Source organism: Microcebus murinus, chromosome X (genome assembly GCF_040939455.1).
Source record: "Microcebus murinus isolate Inina chromosome X, M.murinus_Inina_mat1.0, whole genome shotgun sequence".
Classification (NCBI taxonomy): Eukaryota; Metazoa; Chordata; class Mammalia; order Primates; family Cheirogaleidae; genus Microcebus; species Microcebus murinus.
In genome coordinates this window covers 104,497,585-104,510,680 of record NC_134136.1, presented here as the reverse complement: position 1 = coordinate 104,510,680, position 13,096 = coordinate 104,497,585, and the positions used below count along the sequence as shown (strand labels likewise).

The 13,096-nt window shown below is 34.5% G+C and overlaps 1 protein-coding gene across 1 annotated transcript in view; it reads right to left on the bottom strand.

The window, feature by feature from the left end:
• Positions 1-13,096, bottom strand: part of IL1RAPL1 (interleukin 1 receptor accessory protein like 1) — a 1,316,165-nt gene that overhangs the window by 27,210 nt on the left and 1,275,859 nt on the right. The window contains exon 9 of the mRNA XM_012756926.2: positions 2,844-2,987. Within this exon, the coding sequence (XP_012612380.1) occupies positions 2,844-2,987 (144 nt within the window). The remainder of the gene's footprint in view (positions 1-2,843; positions 2,988-13,096) is intronic.

Below are 13,096 nucleotides of genomic sequence, written 5' to 3'. Positions count from 1 at the left end.
AGTAATCCGCCGGCGTTGGCCTTGCAGAGTGCTAGGATTACAGGCGTGAGCCACCGTGACCGGCCAGCATTAGAGAATTAAAGAAAGTTGCATTTATGTACATCTAACTTTTGTTAAGACTTGGGATTTCAACTTGCTACATTATTATTAATATTCTTACTGTAGTAAGGTTCTGATGAAACAGTGTTTCTGAGAGTTCATACATCAGGAGAGATGCAGCAGGAAACAGGAGTTAAGGGCAGGCCCCTGACCACCTTTCCAGCAGGAACAGATCTGCTTTAATATAGGGAAGCTACAAATGATTACACTTCCAGTAAGAATTCCTGGCCGGGTGTGGTGCCTCATGCATGTAATCCTAGCACTCTTGGAGGCTGAGGTGGGCGGATCACTCAAGGTCAGGAGTTCAAAACCAGCCTGAGCAAGAGGGAGACCTCATCTCTACTCAAAATAGAAAGAAATTAATTGGCCAACTAAAAATATATAGAAAAAATTAGCCGGGCATGGTGGTGCATGCCTGTAGTCCCAGCTACTTGGGAGGCTGAGACAGGAAGATTGCCTGAGCCCAGGAGTTTGAGGTTGCCATGAGCTAGGCTGATGCCACGGCACTCTAGCCCGGGCAACAGAGTAAGACTCTGTCTCAAAAATAAATAAATAAATAATTAAAAAAAGAATTTCTTTCCATAAAATCATGTGAACAATCACTGCCTTGGCTTTGCTTTTATTTCTAATTTTAGGGGAATGACTTATACATTAGTATTACCTAGATGATAATTAATTTCGTTATCTTCATTTTCTTTGGGCCTAATGCATTCACGATGGCATCTTGAGGAAAGCCCTAATAGTTAGATCCCCTATTGTGTTCAAAATGGCCCTAAGAGCCAGAGTTCTAACAATTCCTAAAGCATTTATTAACTAAATTAGCTTTTTGAGAGAACCTTCTCATCTGTTAGAATACTATTTGTTAGTGTTTGTTTACTTTATTTTCTTACTTAAAATATTTTTTTTAAAAAAACTAAGGACCCTGCAGCTTCAGAACAGCAGTGAAATCCTGTAAAGTTACCCAAGTAACTTGCTGAAGTATTTACAATTAGCAGGACTCCCCCAAAGAAACTTCAATTCAATGAAAGTTAAACTGCATATGATTCATACATATTTTCATTATATTCCACAATTTTCTACATTCAGAAAATGACACATAAAAATCGTACTGGGAATTGGTGGTTTGGGTAAAATCATTCATATTCAGAACACAAAATAAACATATTCAAAACAGGGTTAATAGATGAAGTGAGATTTGTGTAGGTAATATGCCTTTTCAAATATCATCTACTGTGCTAATTGTACAAACAGCAGATCTTTAGATTATATTGAATATACTACATTTTTAAAAGATAAAAAATACTAGAGACTCAGTGTCCAATAAAATAGTCTTTTGAAGTAGACTTATTTTCAAATCCCATCTTGGCCACTTATAGTAATATTATGTTATCTTCTTGAATAAGTTATTTAACCTCTGGGAGCCTCAGCTGCCTTATCAGTAAAATGGAGATTATAATATTGACCTCAGAGTTTTTGTGATGCTTAGCAAGAATGACTTTAAGAACACCTAGCACTTTGCTTGCTTAATATGCATCCAACAATAGCTCTGACAATTACAATTTTCTCATATTTCTTTAAAGCAGTAGCAAAGAAAAATAATAATTTTTATCAATAGGCAAGAAAGTTAGAAACAAAGAATAGGCAAATCAACACTTAAAAGCTAAAAAAAAACAGTTTTGCTGGCTCAGACTTCACGCTAATGGGGAGGAGAGAAGGGTAAATGGAGAGGAGTGTCGGTCATGCTGAATAAATGCTTCCCTTCACAAGTCTGACAACCTTCAGTTCTGCCTGTGGATTTATTCCAGTGGATCTGGAAACATGGCAACATGGGCAATTGCTTCATGTTCCTTTGTACCACTTGGTACAAAACTGACAGTCAATGAGAAAAAAATTTATAAATATGACCAAGAAAACCTTTATCATCTGTACTATTATCAGCTTGTATACACTTCCTATATATTGCAAGTTTATCTTATACTTTTCCAAATGATCAAAAAGGAAAAAAAAAAATCTTAAGTCCTTTAATGGGTGGCTTAGGGAACTCAATTTTAAGGACTCCAATTCCTCTTAGATTGTACACATAGTCATGGCTGACCAGAAGCAAATAATAAGCATAATTTCCACAAAAAATTTACTTGTCCAATTTGAGTAAAAGTATTAGATGCAGTATTAGAAAAACAATGTGCTTGTGCACTTTCCTATCTGTTGGTCCACACTTGGAATAAAAATTAGGCTATCTAAAAATAGCTAAATAAATAAGATTGAAAAGACTGCTAGATGAATTCTAAAATACTCAGTACAGTTTATTATAACTGATCAGTCTAAACAGGAACAAATTGAGATTCACTTCAAACTACTGGGCTAGGGAACACAATTAAAAGAGACACTCCTTACATATAGAAAAGTAAAGCTGGCCTTTCAGTACTGATTACAAGGTGAGAGAAAATGAACACTCTGATAGCATTGTAATCAGTGTTTGTAATTTGTAAGCGCTATTGGAATGCAATTCTGAAAAGGGTAGGTGTTACTTTACAATTTTCAGAGGAAAATGCCTACAGTATTGGCTCCAAAGCATCATACATACATTTCTATACAAAAGATGAATTTATAAACTGAATATTGAAATATTATAAGAGCTGCTGCCAGCGATTATGCAGGTAACTTTTCTTTCCCCTTAATAAAACAAAGGCAGAAAACAAATAAGAATATTCAGAAAGAACAATAAAAGAAATAACTCATCTTACCTCCATCCAGCTCTTCAGCTCCAAAATGATTCCTGTAGAAGAGCATGATTTCTATCTTGTAACACTTGTAGATGGTCACCAAACAAACAAGCAGCAAGAGGATAGCACCAAGCCCTCCAGCAAGTTCCACTGTGTACATTAGCTCTAGAAATAAAGAAATCACAACAAGGGATTATATAATATTCACATTCAAAATCATAAATTCAACTTAATTTCACAATTTTTCTGGATAAGATCAGATGTGGGTAATGGGTTAACACAACCCCTTCCCTTTTTGCATGAGAATTTGACCTTTTGATAACTTTCTAACTCTGTTTCCTTGGTAACCAGATAAGGTGATATATGGTAACTATGTTGCTAAGCAACATTGCTTATGGTAAAAATGAAACTTCTCTGGTAGATTGCATTTGGACGGAAAGAATTACAAATACCTGATTGGAAACTATATCATGGAGTTTGAGTGCAGAAACTCTCATATATAAAGAAAAAATTAGCCGGGCATGGTGGCATACGCCTGTAGTCCCAACTACTTGGGAGGCTGAGGCAGGAGGATTGCTTGATCCCAGGAGTTTGAGGTTGCTGTGAGCTAGGCTGACGCCACGGCACTCACTCTAGCCTGGGCAACAAAGTGAGACTCTGTCTCAAAAAAATATATTAAAAAAAATAAAAAAATAAAGAAATCCCTTACTGAGATCCTGTAAGCTATGCATATGGGGTTGATAAAAGAAATATTGGTTCCTGTAGATATGAAACTTTTTAAGCCAGGATGGCTTTTGCCCTCATCCAAGGTGAATCTTGATCCTTCTCACCTGTGCTGTCACCTGGAGGTTAGGGGTCAAAAAGAGGAGAGGGGTCAAACAGCATGGCATCCTGGACTGTTACATAGAGTTTGGGGAGGCCTAATGAATGTTGTTTGCTGACTCCTGCCATAAGCAATGTGTCCTGTACCATATCTTTCTGAATAGAGTGGTGCCAAAGTAATCTACCATAATCTCGTAGGCTGAATGCTTACTTGGACTTAAGAAGTAGGCCTCTATAGCAGATGTCACAATAGAATTTGGTGGTAGTATTTTTTTTAACATTACACTATTTTTTTTTTTTTTTTTTGAGACAGAATCTCACTCTGTTGTCCAGGCCAGAGTGCCATGGCATCAGCCTAGCTCACAGCAACCTCAAACTCCTGGGCTCAAGAGATCCTCATGCCTCAGCCTCCTGAGTAGCTAGCACAGGCATGTGCCACCATGCCTAGCTAATTTTTTCTATATATTTTTAGTTGTCCAGCTAATTTCTTTCTATTTTTAGTAGAGATCAGGTCTTACTCTTGCTCAGCTGGTCTTGAACTTCTGACCTTGAGCGATCCTCCTGCCTCGGCCTCCCAAAATGCTAGGATTACAGGTGTGAGCCACCACACCCGGCCAACATTACACTATTTTTATCCTTTTTTTTTCCTTTCCCTTTTATTAGGCATGTTACTATGTTCTATCCAAAAGAGGAATTTTCTTGACATTCACTGTATACAAGTGCTCCTTTTCCTACTGAATGTCTATATTACATCAAAAATTATCAGGCAAATTTGGGGATAAATTATTTACTTCTTTTTTTTTTCTTTAGAGATTATGGACATTATAATAAAAACAAGGATACTGGTATTTAATAGTAAGCCACCATGCACCGATTTTGAAATTCATTTTAACTAAGTGTTATCCTTACTCATCATAGTCTAAATGTTGTTACTGATGGGTAGCTACTGTTCTTTGCCATTGACAACTACTTTGAAAATTACTAGTTTCTTTAATTACCATTAAATATAATTATTGCAGTAATTAAAGCTATAAAATAATGGTGGTATTGATTCCATAATTTAGAATCCACCAGCAGATTATGTAATTTCATAGGACAGTCAATATAAGCTTAGGCTGAGAACTTTAAAATAACCCATGCTTTTGCAGTAACAAGTACTTGCAGGTTATAAGAACACTTGTAACTTCTCACAAATGGGGTAAAATCATGATGGGAGCAGTATAGTTTCAGTGATAAATAATCTGAGAAGCATGGCCATAATTTTCTCAAAAGAACATTTTGTGTGTACGTATGTGTGTGTGTGTGTGTTTGCATGTGATGTCATTTTTCCTGTAATAATTACAGGAAAAAAACCTCAGTCGTATTTCTCATTATATAGTCCTTCATTTCTAATTCAACAGTTTAATTAAAAACATATATAAATACTGTTTAAACAATTATATTTTTCTGTACTTATTAAAATTAAATGGGAAATAGAAGAAAATCTTATTAAAAGTGGTTGAACTTTATGTTTAAAAAGGGAAAAATAAAGTGAGATATTAAATCTTTTAGAGTCTAAGTAAATTAACATAAAGTGTGAAATACTGAAAAATACCTCCAGCAGCTTTATCTGCTGAACCTTGTGAGGAACCATACAAGACAGTACTATAAAAGTACCAGGAATGAAATATAAAATGTTCTTCCATATACCATTTTCCCCCTATTATGAGAACAGAAGGGATAAGTGAGTGTATAATACCAGGGGTGGCACTGGGTCTTGTTCTCTCAGGATATGAGTTAAACTCTACCACGCACAGAAGCCTGTGTAAAACTCTAACTTATGTTTATGGGGTGATTTATATGCCAGCAAAAATGTGATTTAAAATATGCTGGATATAATGGCAGATGTTAAGAATTTGGATTATGGCTTCTTTAAAGGTTCATTCTGTTTTCTAATTTAGTATATTAAACATTTGGAATTTGTCCCTTTAAAATTTCTAACATAAGAAAAGAAATGGAAAAAAAATCAAGAACACTTAATTTCTATTCCCAAACATTGCCAGTGAGAGTGCACAATGGTACTGCTACATTGGAAAATCTGGGGTAGTTTCTAATAAGGTTAAGTATAAATCTACCCTGTGAATAGCAATTCTGCTCCTAGGTATTTACCCATGAGAAATATAAGCAGGTATCTGCAAGAAGACTTGTATGAGAATGTTCAGAGTGGTATTATTAATAGTATTCACAACTGAAAACAATCCAAATGTCCATTAACTGGAGATGAGATGAACAGATTATTGTATGTTCATACAGTAGAATATGCTTAGCAATAAACTGCTGATACACACAACATTCATGAATCTCACATATTATGCTAAGTGAAGGAAGCCAGACACAAATTAATACCTACTGTATGATTTTGTTCAAATTAAGTCCAAGAATGGATCAAAATAATCCACAGTGACATAAATCAGAAAAATCAATACTTTGGAGATGGGGGAAGAGCACATTTATTGGAAAGGGGCAAGAGGAAACTTTCTTTAGTAAAGAAAATATTCTGTATCTTGGTTTAAATGTGGATATACAAGTGTATGCATTTGTTAAAATCATTAAGCTGAACACTTAAGATTTATTCATTTTATGTTATTTTAATCATACTTCAATTCTTCAAAATTTTGATTCTTTATAAAAAGCCATTATAAATTCTAATCCAAGGCCTATGTAGGGAAAAGCTCTAAAGAAAGCTGGGAGTCAGGATAGCTTCTCTGCTGTAGATAACTGCCCAGGTAGGAAATGATTCTTCTACGATGCCATCAAGCAGCTCCTTCTCAAATCTGGATGTGCAGCACTGGGCCTAGGCATGTAGCATGCCTCAAGTGCCCATATCTAGTCAAATAGCTTTAGAAGTAATCAAAAACTATGCCTGAAATATAATCCTATCAATCCAATAAACAAAACTCTCATTTTCTCTAGATGGTATTTATAATATTGGTTTCTATATACTTTGTTTTAATTTTAGAAACTGAATATGTATAAATTAGAGAAAAAATTGCACGAAAGTAAGTCCTTTTTATTTTTAGAGAATTGGCCAAACGTGAGTTACTCCCATTGCTAGATGTCATGAGCCATTCAAAAAACACTCTATTTACTTAGCCAATCAATAGTACTGTCTAAATGTAATAAGAAAATGAGAGCAGGGTAACTTAGCAATTACAGAAACAGTCTTGTGTCACTTGAATAACTCCTTTAAGGTACAAATATATGAAAAGTTATATATGCCTAGAGAATGAGCAATAAGCAAGAATAATTCTTCTGAGCCACAGATAGTCATTTACTAATAATAGAACTACCAAAATCTGGTCCAAAGAAACAGCACTTACAAGGAGCAAATTTATCCCGAGATCCTGAGAGCATCTCAGATTTTCCCTCAGATACTTCTGTAGTAGTACATGCAGAAGCAGGGCACTCTAATAACGTCCTTAGGAGGTCAGGAATGCAATGTCTTTTCCCACATTTCACACACCAGTGCTCAATCCACAGTTACTACACTATTTTTATGCAAAAGCATAATATACATGTCTATATATTATAAATGTGTGCAGGTTAAAATTGTTTCCATTTAATTTAAGTCAGTCAAATTGGTTTATCTAGCATGTATAAACTGTCTCAAAGAAAATGGTGCATTAGATTTAGTCTCCACATTCTTTTGCTCCAAGCCGGACACATTCATTAATATGAGCACTACCTATTATTGCTTATCCATTGGGTTAGGACAAAATTACTAGGGGTTAAATTCTGTCACAGTTAAAAGAAATTATTTGGGCCCACTGTGCTGTATTTTATTTTTACATTACAATGTGAATGGTGTTGCCCCAGCAAATGTCATTTTCCCTTTGAAATGGGATCTGCTTTTCAGCTCTAGTTCAAGTTGCCTGGAGTGGCAGCATTTAAAAAATAAAAAAGATTCCATTTCAGCATAATTCAACATCTGAGGATGGAAAGAAAAAGTGCAGACCTTTTAAAATCTGTTTAGCCTTTGTGCTATTTTGTTAAAATGATAGACTCTGCCCTCTTTAAAAGACCGAGACTGAATATTGAAAATTGTAAAGCAAAACTGCTAGGCAAAACCTAAGGAAAACTGGCATTTGGTTAAACACAACAAATGAACAAGTGCCAAAGAGTTGCATTTAAGGGCACCAGCAGTCATTTAGTTACAGGCAATTAACAATAGTCCTTGGAAAACTCTAGTATGGGCTACGGGAAAACACATTGATTATTGCTGCAGTAGTAGACTGCTTTTGGAATAAATTGTTTCAATTTAAAACTAGATTTGCTACAAGCATTTTGAGCAATGACTACAATTTTTTCTTATCTAGACAGTTAGAGCAAGCAACCCCTTAAAAGAAATAGCTAATTAAAATAAAGCGCATGCCATCTCTTAGTATATTGGATTACACTGCATATAATAAATGCATTTGGTTCACACTAATCTTGCTGCAATTACCTAGTGTAGTATGGGATCCTATATTTTCATTGCCTGTACCTGGTGTTATTGTTAGCAAACTTTCTGCCAGAAATCTTTGAAGAGGTAAAGATTTTAACTATTTAAATAAATACTCATATGTACTTCTGAACTCTTCATTTGGAGTTTACATTTTGTATCTTTATTTGATCTCTAGGTGTGCGTGTATGTGTGTGTCTGTGTGTGTGTGTGTGTGTGTGTATAAAATCCTGTCTAAAATGTAACTGAAGATTTTAGGTGGCTTATTCTTATATAGTTCATCCTAAAATTGGTTCATTCACTGTCTAAAGTCCTTTGAAATGTTCTGCTGCTCTGATTTATATGCAGTAAAATGCAAGTTTGTGGGGAAAATGCATGATAGACACTATAATGATCCCAGTTTATTCATTAGCCTCACCAAGTACATTTCTTCTTCTCTCATTGTGTTATAAAGAGCTAAAGTTTATAAGGATTTATCCAGCCACATAAATTCATATGCATATTTATTTCTCTGGAGCAGTATAACTTATTTGTTCCTGGCAGGAGGATAATTATCCTCAGCCTACAAAGATATTCAACTCAATTCTACAATACATCAGCGCAATTTAGAAGCAGTTATAATTTTTTTTTTTTTGGGTAACACATTAAGAAACCAAATTGCTATTCACATAAAGCAAGAAAATGTTTTGGGAAGGTATAAACTAGTATGTAAAGATAGCAGTTTTGATCTTGCAAAAGTCCTTTTTGGAAAGGCAGGACATACCCCCCAAAATTATAATAAAAATAAAAATGGCCTCTGAATAGAACAGATTGATCTGTGTGACCAAACATTTGGGCAAAGGATTACCTTCAAAGTAGTATATTTTGCCATTTGGAAAGAAGTTTTTAGCCAAAGAATCAAGAATCAAATTAACGTGTACTTACTGACAATCAAGAATGCAAATATAGTCTTTGGGTAGGACCCATCATTAGGGCCCAGTTAGAATAAGGTCCCACAAGCCCTTGGAACTTGTTATATGTTAATGAACCATTAAAAATGAAAAATAAAATGAAATACCAGAGGAAAAATGCATCATTCTCCACACAGTTTGCTAGAGCCTACCCTTAGAATATGCTTTTCCTCTTCCCAACCAGGTAAAAAAAGTGTTAAGCTGTTTTGTGTTTTTTTTTCTATGAAGTAAGGAATATTCATAAATGGTATATTTTAAAAGATGAGTTAAATGAACAATGACTGTAATTGAATAAAGCATGCATCCATGCATTCATCTTAATTATAAACAAACAAATAAAAGGGAAAAGCTCTCCCTAAGAGCAGAATGTCAACTGGTAAATATAAAAGGAATGATAGTTAGAAAGCACCATTTTCCAGCCATCATAATAACAATTGATTCAGACAAAAATTATCAACAGATGTTAAAATTATTGGGTGAAAGGTTGGTGAGGGAGGATATTCACATTGTCTCAAAGTGCCTCTTCACTGATTATTTATTAATGACTAAGGAGAAAATGGACACCATGTTAAGCAAGTGACCAAGGTTAACATCACCAGTTATGGGACAAATTGACATCATGTATCTCCTGGTGTGCTGTACTAACAAGGTACAATATATATCATTTACATAGTATTCTAGTAAGAAACACATAAACATCCAAAAAACAAGAAAATATCAGGCCAACCCAAGCTGAAGGACAATGATAAAAAATAAAACCATCTACCTTCTACTCCTCAAAAATGTCAATGTTATGAAAGACAAAGAAAAGCTGGGAAACCATCTGAGATTAAAGAGACTAAAGAGAATTGACAACTGAATTCAATGTATAATCCTGGATGGGAAATATGGTATAAAGTATCTATTAGGAAAAGTTTTGAAATTTGAATATAAACTATGTAATAGACAATGGCATGTTATCATTTTCAATTATTCTAAATTTGATAAATGTTCTCTAGTTATGTAAAAAAGTATTCTTGTTTTAGGAGATTCACACTGAAGAATTTAGTCAATGTCTAAAATTTGTTGTCATCTGGTTAAGAAATAGTATGTGCTGTGTGTTTACATACATAGTGTTGCTCTTTGTATCTACTTATCTATAGGAAGAGAAATAAGGTATATGTGGCAAATATTACTAATTGGTAACATTTGAATGTTACTAATGGTAACATTGAATGTTACTAATTGGTAACATTGAATGTAGGTGGAGAAGATATATAGAAATTTAATGTACTACTCTTATAATTTTTCTGTATTGCATGCAGTTTTTATTTCAAAATAAAAAGTTTAAAAAAAGATGATCCAATGGTAAGATTACTTTATTGCAACTGTTATTGTAATTAGAGTGTATTTGGGGTTCATTGCATTTGGATTAAAATAGTATTATTTATAGATATTCTAATCTAATCTGTACAGAGCCTTCAGTTCAATCTTCCCAAACATGTCTTGCCTTGGAATATTCTGCAAGATCTGTTAGGTGATTTACATTGCCCATGGAAGTAAGTGGGAACCCCTTATGTTGGTATTTAAGTTCCTTCACTCCTTTAATTGAAGCAGCTAACTCACCTCCAGCCATAATCATCCCTCCAATGTAAACTGAATTTGATGTGTGTTTTCCCAATTCTACTGACTCAGAACCTCTCCTTTCCATTTATCAAAACCTTCCAAATCCTGCAAGGGAAGACCTGCACTTTCATTGAAGGTTTTCCAACTACAAGTGATTTGCCCTCCTCAGAACATGTATTTCCTGTACGTATTTATTTTGTCACTTACCATATCAGAGTTAGTTTTGTTTACAGTTTTACACTATAAACAATTGCTTTATCCTAGGACCTTTGTGCTGGCTGTTCCTTATGACTGGAATGTGCTTCCCCCAGATTTCTGCATGCCTCTCTCTGTTTCTTCAAATCTTAGCTCAGCACCTTCTTAATTCAATCCACTAACCATTGATTGCAAGTGATATGGTTGGCTGCACTTTGCACCTAGTTCTCTCTAATTTTTTCTGTGGTATTTATCACTATATAACAATGCTTAATTTGCTTATTAATAAGTATATTATTGTTTATTATCTGTCTTCTGCTGGAGTCTAAATCCTATCAGGACAAGTGTTTTGCTGTTGTTTTTCTGTTGTTTTTTCTTTGTCTATTTTGTCTATACCTTTCATTAATTATTGCTAGTACCTTGCTAAACTATCTGACACATTGTAGGTACTCAATCAATATTTGTTGAATAAATGACTACACGATTAATAACAAACCCAATTTTTAATAAAAATTAGATTTTTATGAGTTTCTACTCTAAAATTCCAAGAATATCTCTGTGAGTCATTTTTCTAGTCAATGTATCATCAAGTTCAAGTGACTGATGAGGTTTAATTACAGTATTAATATGAAGTCCATTAAGTTGATAATAAAACTTTAGTATAGAAAAATGGCCAACTTCATAGTATAGATTAAAAAATTGCCTTTCATTCACAAATCCAATGACAACACAGTCTTACAGAACTAAGAAAGTTTGTATTCAATTGGGATTTGGAAATCAATCATGTACTGCTTCACATCTTTGATACTACTATTCAACCTTTTCTTTTCTCTCACTAATTCATTCATTTTCTCTTTGTTTAATAAGTGCCTTCTATATACCAGGTGTGGTGCTTTTGAATTCTAGTGATACAGTGATGAATGAAATATGTTTAATGCCTTAAAGGAGCCCATGTCTAGTTATAGACTCAAGCATGTGGAGCAGATATTTTAGAACAAAGTAATAAAAGCTAATGTTTATTGAGTACTTAAATGTCACTGTGCTAAACTTCTTGTATGTAAGTATAAGAAATGCTATACTATAAGTATCATAATCATGAACTAGATGAGCAATTTATATGGGGTGCTTGTGTGTACCTGTGTGGTCTGTGTTTTCCTGTTGGGGAATTTTAGGGATAGGGGTCAGGCACTGGCCAGCACAAGGCAGGAGTGCCTGCAAAAACTTTTAGCAAGTACTTTGGTCTGGAGTACTGGGAAAGTGAATGTATGGTGTGATGGGTGAAGACAGGCAAATTCATGTTAGCATATGTTGTTTATCTTTTTTATTCTTTTCAAAGCAAATAGCATGTGCCTTGTCAATAAAAGTTTGTTTGAGGATTCATGGCACCCATTAAGTCAGGTTTCCCAAAATTAGGCCAGAACAGTAGGAATGATTCTCTTTTGGGGACAATTGGCATATATTTTCAAACTGTACAATGTGGAGTTACTAACACAGACAGAGTTTTATTGCAGAAAACCTTTCCCCTTTAGAATTATAAAAGCAGTGTTTGAAATATCTCTAACTAAAGACTGTAATGTGAGATGTACACAGACGGTTATGTATTTGCACACACATACAGGTACAAAGTATTCAGATGGGGCCTCCTTCATCTTAGATCTCATAAGATTAAGTATGATGGGGAAAAGCCAGACAAAGAAGGAATATGCTGCTGTAATAAAGAAAAAAAAAGGGCCTCAGGTGACCAGCTTAGAAGACAGGGCTATTGTATAACAAGGTGTCAAACTTCACCGATGCCTAAAAGAAAATACCTTAGAAGTATTTGCTTTCCCTCTATTAGGAATTTCCTTCCTAACATGTCATACAAATAGACAGGCACAGATGGATTGTTACAAAACATCTCTTGAGAGAAAATTGTCAGAGTGAAGGTGGCATTGCCACTTTACTCCTTTTTCGTTAAGGGATGCAGTGTTTATCCTGAAAGCAATCCTCCACCAGAGGATATATTGTCAGTTAAAACAATTTGGTCTTCCGTTGGGAATGCTTTGGGTTGGCCAAAACACCCAGAACATCTGGACTGCTTAGATAACCAATAAAAGGAGCCATGTTTTCTACAGAAACATTGAGCTCTTTTAAAGAATATTATAATGATTTGTAGTATATTAAATTGATAGAAATAGATTTATAACATATTTTCCACATATAGAAATGGTTTTATTGCATGA